The sequence below is a fragment of the Melospiza georgiana genome, chromosome 22, assembly GCF_028018845.1.
Source record: "Melospiza georgiana isolate bMelGeo1 chromosome 22, bMelGeo1.pri, whole genome shotgun sequence".
Lineage (NCBI taxonomy): Eukaryota > Metazoa > Chordata > Aves > Passeriformes > Passerellidae > Melospiza > Melospiza georgiana.
The window spans coordinates 5,440,126-5,459,414 of record NC_080451.1 but is presented as its reverse complement, the minus strand read 5'-3'; the positions used below and the strand labels follow the sequence as shown (position 1 = coordinate 5,459,414).

At 54.8% G+C, this 19,289-nt stretch overlaps 1 protein-coding gene across 1 annotated transcript; it reads left to right on the top strand.

The window, feature by feature from the left end:
• The first annotated feature begins 1,258 nt into the window (after window positions 1–1,258).
• On the top strand, window positions 1,259–19,132 carry SZRD1 (SUZ RNA binding domain containing 1). Its single transcript, XM_058039150.1, has 5 exons — window positions 1,259–1,285; window positions 1,450–1,656; window positions 12,909–12,958; window positions 15,413–15,667; window positions 17,159–19,132. Exons 1-5 carry the CDS (start codon window positions 1,259–1,261, stop codon window positions 17,259–17,261), a joined length of 642 nt encoding a protein of 213 aa, XP_057895133.1. The 3' UTR covers window positions 17,262–19,132.
• The last annotated feature ends 157 nt before the right edge of the window (window positions 19,133–19,289 follow it).

Sequence of the window (19,289 nt, the reverse complement as noted above, 5' to 3'; positions counted from 1 at the left end):
GAAATCCAAGGATTTAATGCCCATGGAGCACTGCCCAACCCCCAGACCCCCTCCAGCAGTTCCACCTTGGATAAGCAGCCCCCCAAAATCCACCTGCGGGGAGGTCCGGAGGTTCCCTGCCCAAATTTTGGGCTTGGCAGAGGAGAGGGAGGCTCAGACTCAAGGACAGACCGCAAGGATTGGGATTTGGTTTAGCTGGAGGGTTATTGGGATGTTTTTAGGAGTCCCGTCGCCATCTGCCGGCAAAATCTGGCTCTTGGGTGGGAATCTGGGGAAAAGTTCAGGATTTAAGGGCAGGTTCTCCAACTCCCTGTGTGAAAATCGTGGGTTTTTTTTAGGGTGCTGAAAGGCCAGTTAATTTTTGAGCGAGGAAAAGGAAACGCAAATCCCACCCCAAAAACCTTTGTGTGGCTCAGAGCTCAAAGGAGAACGTTGGAGTGGGGAATATTTTGGATATAAATGAGAAATGTTTAAGAAATTATGGGGACTTGGGGGAATTTTGGAGGTTTCTGAAGGCTGGAGCTGATCCTTGTGCTCCATAAGAGCAGCTTTAGGTTTAGGTGAAGAGGCAGGAATTGGATGGAAGGACACACGGACACCTGGATGTCTGCAGGAGGGACCAGAGGCTGGATTGGTAGCTGAAATAGCCTAAATTTGGGGAGAGATATATCCAATAACCCAAAATTAGGTGAAAACGCCTCAAAATTAAGAGAAAACCGCCCTAAAACTAAGAGAAGAGACTCAAAAATTTAAGGGAAAACAAAACTATAGAAAAACAAACAAACAAAAATGCCCTGAAATTAAGAGAAAGCACACCAAAATCAAGGAAAAACACCTCAAAATTAAGGGAAAACGCCTCAAAATTGTGGGAAAGCACATAAAAATCAAGGAAAAACACCTCAAAATTAAGGGAAAACTCCTCAAAGTTGTGGGAAAACACACCAAAATTGAGGGAAAAATTCTCAAAATTAAGGGAAACTCCTAAAATTGTGGACAGCACACCAAAATCAAGGAATAACACCTCAGAATTATGGGAAACCCCTCAAAATTGTGGGAAGCACACCAAAATCAAGGAAAAACACCTCAAAATTAGGGAAATTCAAAATTGTGGAAAGCACACCAAAATTGAGTGAAATCTTCTCAAAATTAAGGGAAAACTCAAAATTGTGGGAAAGCACAGCAAAATCGAGGAAAAACACCTCAAAATTAAGGGAAAACTCCTCAAAATTGTCGGAAAACACACTAAAATTAAGCGAAAATGTCTCACAGGGAAAGCATGCCCGAAGTGAGGGAAAACACCTCAAAACTGTGGGAAAACACACCAAAATTAAGGGAAAATATTTCAAAGGGAAAGCACGCCCAAACTAAGAGAAAACTCCTCCAAATTTAAGGAAAACACAAAAAGAAACACCTCAAAATGAAAGGAAATCGCCTCACACCCTCGCCCAGGGCCGGGCCCTCCCGGCCGCCAGGGGGCGCTGTGGTGCCGCTCCCCGCCGCCGCTTCCCGCCCTTTCCGCGCGCTGCGCGTGCGTTGCCGGGCGCGGGCCGGCGGGCGGCGCGCGCATGCGCGGGCGCGCGGGCCCGGCGGCGGACGGGAATTAAAATGGAAGATGAGGAGGTCGCGGAGAGCTGGGAGGAGGCGGCCGACAGCGGGGTGAGGGCGGCGGCGCGGGCCCGGCGCGGCGGGCCCGGGGCGCCGGGGGAGCGCGGGCGGGCGGCGCGGCGTTGCTTGAGGAAGCGGCGGGACGCGTCCGGCGGCGCGGCGGCCCCGCGGCGCTGCTAGGCCTCTTAAAGAGACCGCGGCCTCGCTCGGCGCGGGGGGCTGCGGGTCGCCCCCAGCCCCGCTGCTCGCCGGTTCTTCAGTCCCGCTTCAGGCCCCTCCTCGGAGCGGCTCCCTGCCTGTCCTCCAGCCCCCCGTGTGCCCCTCGCTGTCCCAACCCCCTGGGCGCGGCGGGGCTGCGGCCGCGGGGGCTCGGCGGGGTCGCGGCCCAGCCCCGCGGGAGCCCCGCTGGCCGGGGAGGGGGAGCAGGAGGGGCCAAAACGTGCGAGCCCTGCATGGCCGTGACCCTGGCGGGCTCTGCGGGCAGCGAAGGCCTTTCCCTGTGATCGGAACGTGCTCCGTCACTCGGGCAGAACGGGGAGAGTCCCCGCTCGGCCCCGCTTCAGCGGCGGCTCCGGGGCTGGATGGGCACGGTGTGTGTGTGTGTCACGCCCGGGGACCCCGAGCGCTGTGAAGGCTGTGCCTGCGGATCGGCGCTGCCTCAGCAGCCGTGTGGGCGGGCGCGCTGCGGGTGCTCGCAGCGAGGGGAAACTCCGCAGGGCAAACTCTGCTTGTGGCGGATCAGAGGGCAGAGAAACCTCCGGACGGGGCTCGGCGAGCAGCCTGGACGCCGCTGTGGGCAAGGGATTGGGTTACACCTGGCCGGAGCCAGGGGAGCAAAATAGAGCCTGTAATTGAATGCCCGAGAGGGGCCGGTGCCAGGCTGGCAGCGCTGCTCGCCCACCCCTCGTGCCCGGCTCGGAGATAATTCCAGCGCTCCATGAAGGGACACGGCTGCAGCCTCGGGAGCCCGTGACTGTGGCCTTGAGTAATGGTTTAAAATGGTCCTGATGCTCCAATCCTGCCGTGGAGCGTCCTCCCAGATTGTCCTTCCTGCTGGTACCTCCCAGGTGCTTTTCCTTCAAAGGAGAAATCCGTCACTTGTCCTTTCTCACACCCATTTCCAGTCCACACTGCTGGGAATTCATGCTCATAACCTCAGGGGTGCTTGTGCTGGTGAGCACGGAGGTTCCCTGGGGAATCACACAATCCTTGGGGTAGGAAAAGCTCTCCAGGACCATCGAGTCCTCCGTGTGCCCAGTCCCCACCTTGTCCCCAGCCCAAAGCTCTGAGTGCCACCTCCAGGACTTCCTTAGATACCTCCAGGAATGGGAGCCCCAAACCTCCCTGGGCAGCCCCTGCCAAGGCCTGAGCACCATTTCCATGCAGAAATTCCTCCTGGTGTCCACCCTGAGCTCCCCTGGCCCAGCCTGAGGCCGTTCCCTCTGCTCCTGTCCCTGTTCCCTGGAGCACAGCCCGACCCCTGGCTGTCCCCTCCTGTCAGGAGCTGTGCAGAGCCACAAGGGCCCCTGAGCCTCCTTTGCTCCAGGCTGAGCCCCTTCCCAGCTCCCTCAGCTGCTCCTGTAGGGCTGGCAGGAGGAGCAGCTGCTGTTGCAGTTGTTGATGCCTGTGGAGCAGTTGGAGGGGGTGGGATGTGAGCTGCCTGTGCAGGCTGGTAATGGGGCAGGAGCTGCCCTGGGGGTCGGGAAGGGGATCTCACTCTGTGCCTGGCAGGAAGGAGCCCTGGAGCTGCTGCTGGTGCCTGCAGGAAGTGGATGCTGGCAGGGTGGAGCACAGGAGAGCTCAAGCTCCCCTTGTCCCGTGGTTCTTGTGGTGCTGATGGATGCTGCTGCAGCTGGGGACGTTCAGGTGTCCCAAAGTCACAGGCACAGGTGGGCACAGAGCAGCCAGGGCAGGAGCAGGCTCTGCTGTGGCACCAGCAGCAACTGCAGCTCCTCCTGAGGGGCAGCTCTGATCTGTGCCTGTGAGCAGGGACAGAACCAGGGAAGGGCTGGGGCTGGCCCAGGGGGGTTTGGGTTTTTGGGTTGGAGATCAGCAAAGGCTCTTCCCCAGAGGGTGCTGGCACTGCCCAGGCTGCCCAGGGAATGGGCACAGCCCTGCCAGAGCTCCAGGACAGGCTGGGATTGTTGGGGTGTCTGTGCAGGGCCAGGGGTTGGGTTTGATCCCTTCCAGCTCAGGACATTCCCTGGTTCTGTGATTTTCTTCCATCCAAGGCAATCCCAGCATCCAGGAGCAGGGCTTGGCAGTGCTGTTGGTGCTCAGGAGGCTGCAGCAGAGCAGAGACACCAGGGAGCAGCTCAAACACATCCTGCTGTGACAGTGCCAGGACACAGGGAAAGGGCAGGGTTAGCTGGGATACTGGCAATTAGGAATTGTCCCCTGGCACAGGTGCCCAGAGCAGCTGTGGATCCCTGGCAGTGCCCAAGGCCAGGCTGGACATTGGGGACAGTGGGAGGTGTCCCTGCCATGGCAGGGCTGCCACTGCAGCAGCTTTAAGGTCCCTCCCAACCCAAACCATTCTGGGATTCTGTGATGCTGGCACTTCCCACTGTTGGGAGCCTGAGTTATTTAATTTTTTAGACCCTCCAAGACATGAGGGAACAGTAGAGATGCACCAGGAGATGCATGGTGGGTTTTATCGATGCATTATCTGTGTCCTAGCATGTAATTTTTTAATATTCCACCCACAGGGTGTTCCTTAGGAAAGCAAATACATCACATTTTCAGTTCTGGGGGTTTTTGTTTGTAGCTTTTGGTGAGGCTGAGAGCTTTTGCTCAAGGCCTTGAGGAAGGTTTGTCAGCAAGAGGCAGTTCTGGGCTGAGCAGAGATCCCAGGGTCTCCTAATTAAAATTCACCTCATTTCTCTCATGCAGCTCCCCCAAATCAGGCACCAGGAAAATCTCATTAGGTTGAATCAAACCCCTAAAAATCCAACCCAGCTTGGTTTGGTCACTCAGGGAGCTGTGAAACAAATCCTGGTGGTTGGTTGGGTGTTCAAGGTGGCCTCTCTTGCTCTTGTGCCATCAGAGCTGCCCCAGACACGGAGCAGCTCCTTGGCAATGTGCCACCCCCGAGTGACCGTGACAGTGTCCCCTGTCCCAGGGCCACAGGGTGCAGCAGGTGGGGCCTCTGGGTCATTGTCACCTCCCTGTGTCCAATTAGAGCCCTGGAATGTCTGTGGAATGGGGAGTTACAGCTGGAAACCAGGCTGTGAGTAACCTCTGAGTTAGGAGTGAGGCTGGGAAGGGCTTCAAAGGCCAGTCTGGGTCAGAAAACACTAATGAGCCTTAATTCCTGGTTTGTTTTTGTGTGGTGTTGTGTGGCCCGGCTGGCAAACACAAATGAGAGGTCAGTTGGTGACACTCAGGCCTGTTTACCTGGCTAAAGCAATAATTAAGTGTTAGGTGGAAGCTGGGCTCCAGAACATGGTCATGGGTGATCCTCAGCTTGGAACTGGTGCTTGGCAGAGAGATTCATTGGTTATTTCTTTACCAGGTAGAATTGGAGTGTGTCAGAGTCTCAATCATTGATTCCAGGTCAGGATCTCTTTCAGCTTCATCCCAAGGGAGGGCACAGCTCTGTGAGCAGGGACAGAACCAGGGAAGGGCTGGGGCTGGCCCAGGGGGGTTTGGGTTTTTGGGTTGGAGATCAGCAAAGGCTCTTCCCCAGAGGGTGCTGGCACTGCCCAGGCTGCCCAGGGAATGGGCACAGCCCTGCCAGAGCTCCAGGACAGGCTGGGATTGTTGGGGTGTCTGTGCAGGGCCAGGGCTTGGGTTTGATCCCTGTGGGTCCCTTCCAGCTCAGGACATTCCCTGGTTCCCTGCAGGTCAAACATTCCTCTGGCAATCCAAACCAGGTTAAAATCCCATGGAATTACTCTCCTTGTGTGCCTTTTCCCCCTGGAGTTTGCAGGCTGAGCTCCAGCTGCTCCCTTCAGCCCCTGCAGTGTCCCCAGGAGAGGAGAACCTGCCCCATGTCCTGTGCTCGGCCATTCCAGGAGGATGGAGCAGACAGAGGCTGGGAATGCACTTTGGCCTGGCCTGGGACTGTCCCCAGCTGGTGTCACAGCACTCAGGGAGCACAGGGCACCCGAGGTGGCAGAATGTCTCCTGTCTGTCACACGTGAGGGTGGCATTGGTGCCACCTGCCAGGCTCTGGGTCACTGGATCTGGAGGTGTCAGCTGCTGTCACTTGGAGGTGCTCAGTGGGGTTGAAGTCCAGCAGAGGCAGAAGGGAAACACTCTGGAGTGTGACACTGTGACCTCCCTCTGCTAATGAGTGCTGTGGGCAGGGCCACACTAACGAGGCTGGGGTGTGCAGAGCTGTGGCCGTGAGGAAAACTGGGTTTTGGGGTCAGGGCTGTGAGGGAATCCCAGAAACCCTTCAAGCTCATCCCATTCCATGTCCTGCCATGGCAGGGACACCTTCCACTGCCCCAGGGTGCTCCAAGCCCCAGTGTCCAGCCTGGCTTTGGGCACTGCCAGGGATCCAGAGCTGCTCTGGGCACCCTGTGCCAGGGCCTGCCCACCCTCACAGGGGGCAATTCCTAATTCCCAATATCCCATCCAGCCCTGCCCTGAGGCAGTGGGAGCCATTCCCTGTGTCCTGTCCCTCCATCCTTGTCCCCAGTCCCTCTGCAGCTCTCCTGGAGCCCCTTCAGGCCCTGCAAGGGCTCTGAGCTCTCCCTGGAGCTTCTCCTCTCCAGCTGAGCATTCCCAGCTCTCCCAGCAGAGCTGCTCCATCCCCCTGATCCCCATGGAGCCTCCAGCAGCTCCAGCTCCTCCCTGTGCTGGGGCAGCTCTGCAGGTGCTGAGGGTCCCACCTGAGGGGCAGAGGGGCAGAATCTCCCCTCCCCTGCTGCCATGAACCCTGGATGGATTTGGACTTCCCACACCGAAAAGATGTGGGGCAAAGTTTCACCAAATGTTTGCTTTAGGTGCTGTAACAGATCCAAAAAAGTCTTGAAACTGGGAATGGAAATTTCTGTTTCTGCTGCTGGGTGTTGCTTGGGCAGAGGGAGGTTTTTGGTAAGAAATGGGAGGTTTGGAGGTTGGGAATGAACAGGGGGAAGTGAGGTTGGTTTGGGGATACTGCAGCAAGGGAGAAGGAGCTGCTGCCCCACTGAGTTCTTCCCCCAGCCCTAAAAATCCGTGCTGGGAATGTCAGACTTGTTCCCAAAAATGCTCCATGTCCCCAGTGCCTGGTGCTGAGGAGCAGGATCTGCCATGGAGACACAAACACCTGGGGCTGAGCCTGGCAGGGTGACTGGGAGGAATAATTAATGCAGCAGCTGATCCCCAGCAGCCTCAGGAGCTGGAGTGTTGCAGTAATTAATAGATTAATTTCTCTTTGGAGCAGAGAAATAGGTGGGTAAGGAGGAGATCAGGGGCTGCCCATCTCTGCTCTTTCCTGAGGGTGTTTTGTTCCAGGTTTGGGTCTCCATCAACAGCTCTGGTGACCTCAGATCTTAAAACTTGCTTTTATTTCCTAAAGAAAGGAACATCAGCCAGGCTTTGGAGTTTGTCAGGAATTGCCAGAGCATGCAGTGGTGCTGTGAGGAGCAGACCCAGCTGTGGTTTTGGGAGGATCCAGCTCCAGCTGAAATTCACTTGTTCTGGGGTTTGACATTCCACATTATTGGGGTGAGAGGGGCAGAAGGTTGTGCTGGGAGTAGATACAGCAGAGAATGTGGTTAATGGTTTTCCAGAGCTTTGGAAAATGTTACCAGAGATCCAGGAGAGCAGCAGGACCGCTGCCCTGTGCTCTGGTAGGGATCTCCCCAGGATTTCTGCAGAGGAGTGTTGGATGAAGAGGGGGAAATACCACCTGGTGTCAGTGATTTACACCAAGTCTCTGCCTTCCTCACACCTTCAGTGGAGCTCACTCACTCACCTTGGGGTGAAAGGCAGCCAGGGGTTATCCTGCAATTCCTGCCCGGATCAGCCAGGCTGGGAGCTGCTGTTTGCTGTGTTTGGAGAGTCCCTGCTGGCAGGGATGGGGACAATGCCCTGTGTGTGCCCAGGGCACTGCAGTTATTCCCAAATGTGTATTCCCAAAAGGTTTCTGGCCAGCAGAGTGGCTGGCTTGGCCCCTGTGCTTCCCAATATTCTGGATTTGCCTGGGAATGTGCCTCCATCCCCTGCAGGATGCACTCCTGGGGTGCTGAGGGTCCCCAGCTCACCAGCAGCACCCCCAAGGTGTCAGCTTAATGCCTGTGTGGCTCTTTGGCATGCCAGGCCACAGGAATGTGGGATCTGAGCAGCAGATTCATGTCCTGGGGTCCATGTCTGCATTCCAAGGGGGGTTATGGATCCTCTTGGCTGTTTTCCTCAGGGTGGGGGTAGGAAGGGTGCCTGTGGTGGGGCTCAGCTCAGCTTCCATGACGTCCTTGTCCACAAATGCAGCCTAAATGTCAGAGAACAGGATCTTCTTCGGGCTGTTTGTTTGGGTCCTGTTTGGCATCCACAAATAATAGCCCTAAAAATAGGCTGCTGAGATTCCTTGCTAATCTTTGGGGAGGGGGTTTTGCACGGGGGTGTGAGGCAGGCTGGGAATGCCCTGTGGTTTTTGGTGATGCAGAGACGTTTGTGTGGGAAGGGGGAGCTGGAGGAGCCCCTCAGGTGAAGGACACCTGGGGTTTGTCCCCAGTGACCTGTGCAGGTCCTCGGGTGCCACATCCAGCTGTCTCTGCAGACAGCTCATGCCCGTGGTGCTTGTAGTGCCTCTGGCACTTGCCCTCAGAGTCAGCTCCTAATTTTATCTCCTTCCCCACATGGTGACAGCCAGCGTGACACAGCAGAGCAGAGGGGGTGACATCAGCACACGGATGGATCCGTGCAGAGCAGCAGCAGGGATTTGATTTTAATTAAAAACGAGCAGTGCCAAGGTGATTCTGCTTTTAAAGTGGTGCAGTGATCCCAGTCACGAGCTGTGAGGCTGCTCAGGGCTGGGGCTGTGTCTGCACGTGGTGTTCAAACACTCCATTCCTCCAATTCCAAACGTCCCAGCAATGAGCACTGAGCTGCCTGGAAAATGCAGAGTCAGTGCCTGTGTTTAGAAGAAAACAAAATTTGTGACACACCAAGAGGTGTGTGAGGTGGGGAGGGAGTGCTCCTCACTCACCTCACTGCAGCTGAGGTGGGGAGCTGCTTTTGCCCATCTGTTTAAACACAAAAGGAGATTTTTCCTTCCAAAATTTCAGTGGGGGCAGCTGGAATCCCCTCAGCAGTGCCAGGAATTCTGTGGATCCTGCAGAGGTTGGGGTGGCAGGGAGGGGTTTGTGTGTGATTGGTGTCAAGGGTTGGTTTTTGTTATTCTGCCAAGGTCCCTATGTGTGGAGGGAGCCTCATGTTCTGCAGGGAGCACAGTGCTCCCATCAGCTGCTGAGGCTGGAATTGAGGGGATTTATTTGATATTTTACTGCTCCTGGCTTTGCTCCTTGTGCCAGCCTGGTGTGGGCACAGGCCCAGGGCAGGGCCAGGCCCCTGTGCTGAGCCCTCGTGGAAAGAAGGACCTGGAGGGGCTGGAGCGTGTCCAGGGCAGGGAATGGAGCCCCAGGAGAGGCTGAGGGAGCTGGGAAGGGGCTCAGCCTGGAGCAAAGGAGGCTCAGGGGGCCCTTGTGGCTCTGCACAGCTCCTGACAGGAGGGGACAGCCAGGGGGTCGGGCTGTGCTCCAGGGAACAGGGACAGGAGCAGAGGAACGGCCTCAGGCTGGGCCAGGGGAGCTCAGGGTGGACACCAGGAGGAATTTCTGCATGGAAAGGGTGCTCAGGCCTTGGAACTGCCCAGGGAGGGTTGGAGTGCCCATCCCTGGAGGTGGCACTCGCCAGGCTGGGGACAGGGTGGGCTCAGTGATCCAAGGTCTTTCCCAGCCTCCCTGACCCCGTGTGATCCCTGGTGAGGAGCTCCCCAAGCACAGAGCTCTGGTTTATGGTCCAGCACCCCGAGTTTGCTCCCTGACCACTGGTGGCTTTGGGGGTTTGGAGACAAAGGCACCAAGAATTTTGCTGGAAGTGACCTGCTCCAGAGTGGGAAAAGCGAAACGGGCTGCGAAGGAGTCGGGATGGTTGTGAAGGATTCCTTGGATAAGTTTTGGTGTCGAGCAGAGCAAAGAGCTTCATTTTCCTGTGCCTGGGGAGGCTGCAGGCTGTGGCTGGAGCGTGTGGGGCTGTCTGGCAGCGCTGGGGCTCGGTGACAATGCCGTGAATCACCTGTTCTCAGTGCTGAGGTGGAGGTGACACCCTGCAATTGCAGCATCTCCCAGTCAGACCATGGCTGCAGCCCTGGGGCTCAGCTCAGAGCCCCCAGCAGTGCAGGAACAGCCCCAGGAGAGCAGAGGTGTAGGAGCAGCCCCAGGGCTCAGCTCAGAGCCCCCAGTGCTTCAGGAGCAGCCCTGAGCTCAACTCAGAGCCCCCAGTGCTTCAGGAGCAGCCCCAGGAGCAGCAGCAGTGCAGGAACAGGCTCAGAGCTCAGCTCAGAGCCAGCAGAAGTGCAGGAACAGCCCCAGGGCTCAGCTCAGAGCCTCCAGTGCTTCAGGAGCAGCCCCAGGAGAGCAGAGGTGTAGGAACAGCCCCAGGGCTCAGCTCAGAGCCTCCGGTGCTTCAGGAGCAGCCCTGAGCTCAACTCAGAGCCCCCAGTGCTTCAGGAGCAGCAGCAGTGCAGGAACAGGCTCAGAGCTCAGCTCAGAGCCCCCAGCGCTTCAGGAGCAGCCCTGAGCTCAGCTCAGAGCCCCCAGCAGTGCAGCAATGTGACTTTTGCCAGGCCACCTCTCCTCTGCTGGGAAGGAGGTGGTTCAGAGCAGAACAGAGCATTCCCCAGGGCTGCCATGTGGCTTGTGTCACCTCTGTGCCCACAGTCCCAGTCAGGGCTCAGCAGCCTTGTTTCTACTCAGTGTGGAATGGTTTGAGAAGCTCCTGAAGTGTGTTTCCCCCCTTTCCACCCTGTTTTCCTGTTGTCTCTCTCCCCTGTGTGCTGAAGTATTTAATGGGGATATTCCAGGAGGGCCTGGAGGCTGAAAATCTGGTTTTAAAACCACAATGTCATCACCTGGGCTGGCTGAGTGAGGAGCCAACCCCTTCCCCTCATTTGGCTTCTGCTGTTTGCCACCAGCTGCCCCACAGCATCTCCATCCTCAGCAGGATATCCACTGCTCTCAGAGGGCAGGAGGCAGCTCTCACACATTCCCTCCCTCCTGTGCAGCAAAAAATGGGATTTTCCTCCCTCCCAGCCCCCTTGAAGAGGAAGGGAGCTGCCTGCAGGTGTTGGCCCTCCCCAGGAGGCTCTGCCCGGTTTTGTTACCTCCCAGGACAGGCTTGGGTGAGGAAACTCAACCTCCCACCCACCTTTTATCTTCCTGAAATGATTTATTCCATTCTAGGTGGAGGTGTATGACCAGCAGCCAACTCTGTGGATTGGCATCTTGTAGTGACTTGTGCTCCTTCCCTGCTCACAGGGGCAGGGAATTTCAGTCCAAACCCGTTCCCTTCCCGAGCTGTGCCCGCTGTGGTTCCTGCAGGCAGCAGGGGGAAGCAGCCAGGCCTCAGAGCAGAGCAGCTGCCTCCTGCCACAAATTTGGAATTTCCTTCTGTAGTGCCAGATATCAGCTGGCTAAACTGGGACGCTCTCAGGTAGTTTCTCTCCTTATTTGATGATTGAATCAAACACAAAAAGCTGTTTCAGAGCCTCTTTTAACGGAGCTGTCATGAGGACCTAAAAATTGTGAGGATCTAAAAATACCGGTGGGGTTGGGGCAGGTCACCTGCAGGGGGGTTGAAACCTGGCTTCCTTCTCCTCCTCAGCCGAGTTTTCTCTGTAATTGCTCTGGTTGCAACACCTGGGCAGCCTGGCAGGGGTGGCTGCCAGCCTGGGCAGGGCTGGCACGCTCAGACCCGGCTCTGTGGGTGATGAACACGTCGCTGTGCCCGTGGGTGACTCGGTGGTGACTGCAGCCCAGGGAGGTGTGGGGCAGGGCAGGGCCTTCTCCTGGCAGGAATGTGGCCCTGCTGGCCAGCCCTGCCCCTGGCCTGGGCTCGGGGCTCAGCTTCCCTGGACCGCCCTGTGTCACACACATCTTTTCATGAAAATCATTTCCTTAGGATTTTTCCTCCTGAGAAGCTGAGAGGCCTCAGGAACAAAATGTAAACATTGATTATCTGCTGCTGTGGAATGCAACAGGTGCATCTGGGATTGGTCTCGTGTGCTTGTTTCTAATTAATGGCCAATCACAGTCAGCTGGCTTGGACTCTCTGTCCCAGCCACAAACCTTTGTTATCATTCCTTTCTATTCGTAGCTTAGCCAGCCTTCTGAGATGAAACTTTTCCTTCTATTCTTTTAGTATAGTTTTAATATAATATATATATAATAAAATAATAAATCAAGCCTTCTGAAACATGGAGTCAGATCCTCATCTCTTCCCTCATCCTCAGACCCCTGTGAACACCACCACAGCCCTGGCTGTGGCCACTGCTGCTCCAATGCCCAGCAGGTTTGGCCTGATCCCTGCCTGGATCCAGGAGTACCTTGCTGTGGAATTGCTGTGGAATTGCTGTGGGGTTTTACCCTCACAGGTGGTTTTTTGCCAGCTGAGGTGGTTAAAATGAGTGATGAGCACTCGGCGCCTGTCGCTGACATCTTTATATGAAAATCCTTTCCTTAGGATTTTTCCTCCTGAGAAGCTGAGAGGCCTCAGGAACAAAATGCAAACATTGATTATCTGCTGCTGTGGAATGCAACAGGTGCATCTGGGATTGGTCTCATGTGCTTGTTTCTGATTAATGGCCAATCACAGCTGGCTCAGACTCTCTGAGCCACAAACCTTTGTTATCATTCTTTTCTATTCTTAGCCAGCCTTCTGATGAGAACTTTTTCTTCTATTCTTTTAGTATAGTTTTAATGTAATATATATATCATAAAATAATAAATCAAGCCTTCTGAAATATGGAGTCAGATCTTCGTCTCTTCCCTCACCTGAACACCGCTGTGGACACGGTCACAGACACCAGATCCATGGCCTGCTGTGGGTGTGCTGCTGGCTACAGCAAAATACTCCTGGTGGTTTTGCTTTTCTCATGGCTTATCCATGATGGCTTTACTTTTCTCTGTCTCTTGATTCCCAAATCATCCTTAGATGGAGCCACACACTCCCTCCCCCCTTTAGAGATCGGTGTTTGGAACACTGAAATTACATGTGTGCCCAAACAGGCTCAAACTCTGACCTCCAAACTGAGATTGGTCTTCATTTTATTAAAAACCTTGTGGTTTTACTTTTCTCTCCTTCTTTTCTAGGAAATAGACAGACGGTTGGAAAAGAAGCTGAAGATCACACAGAAGGAAAGGTAAAATCCTGATTTCCCTGAGGTGCTGTTGGACAACTGAGGGCCTGCGGGGTGGGGAAACAGCTTCAGACTGAGCAGGGAGCGCTGGGTTGGGGTTGAGAATCAGGGAGTCCCTGTCTCTGTGCCACTAGGTGGCCCTTGGGAGCCGCGGGAGAAAGCTGAGAGTGCTCTGATTTCAGAGCTTTCAGAGCCGGCTCCTCCAGACTGGATGAAGCTCCAGCTTGGGGGAAGCCAAGTGAGAAAGAGGGGAAGAAATGGCTGAGTCAGGTAATGCCAGCTCCTGGCTCTGGACTGACTCACTGTGTCTTGCATCAGGCACAATTTCTTTTCCTGCTTCCTTTGGGCCTGGGCAGGGCTGTGTTATTTTCTACCAGAAACTTTTTTTAATCGTTGCTGACAAGTCCTTTGTTGTTGGGTTTTTTCCCCTTTGATTATTAGAGAGTCATGGGATTTATCCTCTGGGAGTTCCATGCAGAAAAGGGACTGTGAAACATTCAGATGGTGAGCTGGGGCTGAGGCTGGCTCTGAGGAGTGAAATGGCAGGGTTGGAGTGACAGGCTGGGTGTCCTGGGGAGAGGGGCCCTAGAAATCCTTGCAGGGAGTGAAATCAAGGTGCTTACACCAATGTCTTCAACTAGAAATAGTGAAGTGTCGCAGACATCTTTTATGAAAAATCCTTTCCTTAGGATTTTTCTTCCTGAGAAGCTGAGAGGCCTCAGGAACAAAATGTAAACAATGGTTATCTGCTGCTGTGGAATGCAACAGGTGCAGCTGTCATTGGCCCATGTTGGTTATTTCTAATTAATGGCAAATCACAGTCAGCTGGCTCAGACAGCAAGTCCAAGCCACAAACCTTTGTTATCATTCTTTTCTATTCTTAGCCAGCCTTCTGAGGAAATCCTTTCATCTATTCTTTTAGTATAGTTTTAATATAACATATATCATAAAATAATAAATCAGCCTTCTGAAACATGGAGTCAGATCCTCATCTCTTCCCTCATCCTCAGACCCCTGTGACCACTGTCACAGTAAAGCTCTGCTGAGGGAACAGTCTCTGTTTAATTGTGACAGTGTCACAGGGGTTTGCAGGTGAGGGAAGAGACGAGAATGTTGACTCCATGTTTCAGAAGGCTTGATTTATTATTTTATGATATATATTACATTAAAACTATACTAAAAATAATAGAAGGAAAAGTTTCATCTCAGAAGGCTGGCTAAGCAAAGAATAGAAAGGAATCTTTGTGGCTTGGACAGAGAGTCCAAGCTAACTGGGCTGTGATTGGCCATTAATTAGAAACAACCACACGAGACCAATCACAGATGCACCTGTTGCATTCCACAGCAGCAGATAACCATTATTTACATTTTGTTCCTGCGGCCTCTCAGCTTCTCAGGAAGGAAAATCCTAAGAAAGGATTTTTAATGAAAAGACACTGCGACATTTAATGGTGTCACACACAGCAGAGACTGATTTTCCATCTCTTTCTGAGCTATCCACTGCTCCTCTTTAGAGTTACTACTATAGCGAGGCCTTTAATTATTGCAGGCTGCTGTTAATCACAGGAAGGCCATTCAGACACGAGGAATTCACACACTGGGCTGTCACTCTGTTTTTTTAAGATTTTTTAAGCTTTTTAACGTTGACATTTTTGTAGTAAACTTTCTCTGTAAATAACTCATTGTTTTGCATTCTTTTATAGAAGAAGAGAAAGTTGATAAACTGTTGGTTTGACCAGTGTCATTGGAGAGGTGGCACTGTCACCCTCCAGTCCCCTGTCACTCTTAGAAAACTATAAATGTTAGAGTCAGAAAATAAATTCCCTAGAGCAGCGGTGTGCGCTTGTGTTTTTTCATGTCCTATAGCAACACCAGGCAGCAAACCCCCGTGGCGAACACTCCCCAACCCCTTGTTTTCCTTCCCAAACTGTAAATGTTAGAGTCAGAAAATAAAGTCCCTAGAGCAGCGGTGTGCGCTTGTGTTTTTTCATGTCCTATAGCAACACCAGGCAGCAAACCCCCGTGGCAAACACTCGCCAACTGTCGCAGACATTTCTCCACAGGAATCCTTTCTTTTGGATTTCTGCGTCTTCGGGAGGCCAGAGGCCCCCGAAGAGAAGGTAAACAATTATTATCAGCTGCTGTGGAATGCAACAGAGACACCTTGATTGGCTCATTTCCTATGTTTATAATTAAGGGCCAATCACCAGGGCAAGTGAGGGGACTGAGTCCCTGGACACAACTTTGTTTGGGATTCTTTTCTATCTATTCTTAGCTTAGCTAGCAGCTCTGCAAACCTCTCTCTATATTCTATTAGTATAGTCATAATGTATTATATATATTATCTTAATAAATCAAGCCTTCTGATCAAGAAACAAGATTCACCGTCTCTCTATCACCAGCCACACCCACTCAGGTCGCGGTAATAGCCAACCCCTTGTTTTCCTTCCCAAACAGCAGAAAGTCCAAATCTCCTCCCAAAGTGCCCATCGTGATCCAGGACGACAGCCTTCCCGCGGGGCCGCCGCCGCAGATCCGCATCCTGAAGCGGCCCACGAGCAACGGCGTGCTGAGCAGCGCGCACCCCGCCAGCCGCCCCGCCTTCCCCGTCAAATCGCTGGCACAGCGCGAGGCCGAGTACGCCGAGGCCAGGAAACGCATCCTGGGCAGCGCCAGCCCCGAGGAGGAGCAGGAGAAACCCATCCTGGACAGGTGGGAGCAGCTCTGTGGGGCTGGGGAGTTGCTGCCTGGTGTTAAGTGGGGGTGCAGCCAGGCTGGCACAGAGAGAGGAGGGCTCTGTTAGAGCCTCAGCTGGGTGGCAGTGAGGGAAGGGCCTGGTAAGGTCATAAATCATGGAATTGTTGAGGTTGGAAGAGCCTTCCAGGATCAGAGTCCAGCCATTGACTGGCACTGCTGTGTTCCCCATTAAACATGTCCCTGTGCCACGTCCATGTGCCTTCAGAACACTTCCAGGGATCCAGGGGCAGCCACACCTGTGCCAGGGAGGAATTCTTCCCAATATCCAATCCATCCCTGCCCTCTGGCAGTGGGAATCTGTTCCCCCAGGTTCTCATCCAGAGTCCCTCCATCTTTGCTGTTGGCTCCTTCAGGCACTGGAAGGCCACAGTCAGGTCACCCCAGAGGTTCTCTGTTCTAGGCTGAGCAATCCCAATTCCCCCAGCCTTTCCTCACAGCAGAGCTGCTCCATCCCTCTGATCACCTTGGCAGGCTCCTTTGGGCTTGTTCCACGTCCCTCCTGTCCTGGGGACCCCAGAGCCCCTGACAGCGTCCAGTGGTGCAGGGGTTTCCCCGAGGCACTCAGAATTCCACACCTCATTCAGAATTCCACACCTCGTTTGGATGTCCCTGCTCCCGGTGTCCCTGCAGGACCCAGCGGTGTCTCCACAGGCTCAGTTGTGTCCCCACAGGCTCAGCTCTGTTCTGTCTGTCCCTGCAGGCTCAGTTGTGTCCCTGCAGGCCCCAGCTGTGTCTCTGCAAGCTCAGCTCTGTTCCCTCTGTCCCCACAGGCTCAGTTGTGTCCCCACAGGCTCAGTTATGTCCCCGCAGACCCCAGCAGTGTCCCTGCAGGTTCAGCTGTGTCCCTTCTGTCCCTGCAGGCTCAGTTGTGTCCCCATGGGCTCAGCTCTGTTCCCTCTGTCCCTGCAGGCTCAGTTGTGTCCCTGCAGGCTCAGCTGTCCCCCTGTGATCCCGCAGGCTCAGTTGTGTCCCCCTCTGTCCCCGCAGGCCCCAGCAATGTCCCCACAGGCTCAGCTGTCCCCTCTGTCCCCGCAGGCTCAGTTGTGTCCCCACAGGCTCAGCTGTCCCCTCTGTCCCCACAGACTCAGTTGTGTCCCCCTCTGTCCCCGCAGGCCCTAGCAGTACCCCGCAGGCTCAGCTGTCCCCTCTGTGTCTGCAGGCTCAGTTGTGTCCCCACAGGCTCAGTTGTGTCCCCACAGGCTCAGTTGAGTTCCCTCTGTCCCCACAGGCTCAGTTGTGTTCCCTCTGTCCCCGCAGGCCCCAGCTATGTCCCCGCAGGCTCAGTTGTGTCCCCACAGGCTCAGTTGTGTTCCCTCTGTCCCCACAGGCTCAGTTGTGTCCCCACAGGCTCAGTTGTGTTCCCTCTGTCCCTGCAGGCCCCAGCTATGTCCCCACAGGCTCAGTTGTGTCCCCACAGGCTCAGTTGTGTCCCCTCTGTCCCCGCAGGCCGCCGCGGATCTCGCAGCCCGAGGACAGCCGGCAGCCCAACAATGTGATCCGGCAGCCGCTGGGCCCCGATGGCTCGCAGGGCTTCAAGCAGCGCAGATAGAGGCGGAGGCGCCGTTCCGCCGGCACGGACACACGGACCCGGGCCTGGGGACCTCCCGGGGTGATTTGCACTGTGACCCTTTTGCTCTGCCCACTGTGACCTTCAGCCCCACGCACTGTGACCTCCCCTCTCCACCCACTGTGAGCGGCCGTGGCGGCAGGGCTGTCCCCCCGTGCGGCCGGGGGACACGAGGGGCCGTGCCGCGCTCGGCCGGGCGCAGGGAGTCGTGCGTGTCCCACTCGGGTCGGAGCGAGCGCCAGCAATAACGTTTGTTGTACTCCAAACCTGGCATTTAAGGAAAAGAAAAAAAAAAAAACAAAACAAAACAAAAAAAAAAAAGATGGGAAGCCTCCCCAGCCGCGCATGTTGTCCTCATCACTTCCAGAACGAGTTCTGTTTCCGAGGATTTTAGGTTCTTTTATTTGGTTTTCTGTTTGTTTTCTGTATCTTGGATCGGCGGAGTGCGTGGGAAGGGTTTGAGCCGTTTGTTTGAGTCCAGAGAGGTAGCTGAGTGTTCCAAAGGGAATTCCAATGGATTTCCATGAATGTGATGGCTTGGGGATGACAAGCTCATGTTTCTCCTTCTCCATTTCCACTGCCATGGAAGCGAACTCCTGGATACCCCCAGGTACCTCGGAGTCGGACCCAGTTCACATCCTGCTCCTGTTAAAGCTTGGCTCCGATTCCCTGCTGGCTTTGAGGAGAAGCTTAAAACACATCCTTTATGGGTTCTTTTGTGTTTGGGGAGAAGGGAATGCAGAGTGACCCCGTGCAAATGCCTGCTGTCCGGCCATGGAGGGCCGGGCAGTGAAGAATTAGGGAGATGTGAGGAGGAGGAGGAGAGGCTCCGGCGCCGCTGCAGCTCTGACGTTGGGCAGTGGGATATCCCGAGTGGGATATCCCGGCGGCGCAGGGACGGTACGAGCTCTCCTGGAATGGCAGACCTGGGAACCAGACCAGCCTTGGGGAAAGCCTGGATGATCCCCACATCTCGCTGGAGGCAGCAAAGCTTCAGGGAAGGGATCGTCCTGCTCCGGCTCCCGGGAAGAGGATGGGGAGGCTGCTGCTCCCCAGGAACGGAGATGTTCCCCCGTGGGTGAAGCTGAGGATCACTCGATATCAAGGGATTGGATGAACACTAAATGCTCTTCCTGGAGGGCCAGGACCTGGAGACCTGGGTGGTTCCTGATGGATCCTGCATCCAGGCGCTGCCTTCAGCAGGTTCGAGGGGGAACGAGCCAATCTTGACGTGCACGAAAAGCCCTGTGTGGAAATGAGGCTGAAATCCCACAGAAACGGGAAAATAGAAACTACCTGTGTATCCAACCCCCGGAACCTCCTCACAGCTGGTTCCGGGTGGGGCGGGATTCCCCCGGGATTCCCCCTGGGATCCCGGGGACTTTTGGGGGATCTCACTCATCCCCTGAGCCTGGGGGCCGGGATGAGCTCCGGGAGGGAGCGGGAGGGAGAAGGCCGTCAGCAATAACTGTAGTCACTGCGCCTTTCCTTAATTATTCCTAAAAATAGCATAGAATAGCCAAAAACCTCCCAAATCCGCCGGATTTCTGGTGCCTCATCGCTGCCTCCTTCGTGGCCGGCACCGAGATCCCAGCTCCGGCACCGAAATCCCCTTTTCCAGCACTGAAATCTCCTTGTCCGGCGCCAGGACTCGGTGCCCAGGACACGTCCCGCCCGCGGGCAGGGCTCGGCGGCGTTCCTGTGGGAAGCGCCTTCATCCCCAGGAGGGGGAGGATGGACGCGGTACCCGCGTGTTTCTGCTCCCCCCAGAAAACAAAAAACAAAAAAAAAAACGTGCGCCGGAAAGAAAACGTTTTATAAATTGTATTTTAAATAAATGTCTTTAAACTTTTCACGGCTTTATGGCTCCCTCCTTTTGTCCTCGTGTCTGCCAGGGGCAGCTTTTAGGTGGCAGGTGTGTAAAAATCCACCAGGAAGGTAAAATCTGGGAGCCTTTGCCCATAATTTCCACCCAAAACCAGAGGATTTTACCCCGTTTTTAGGATGGTT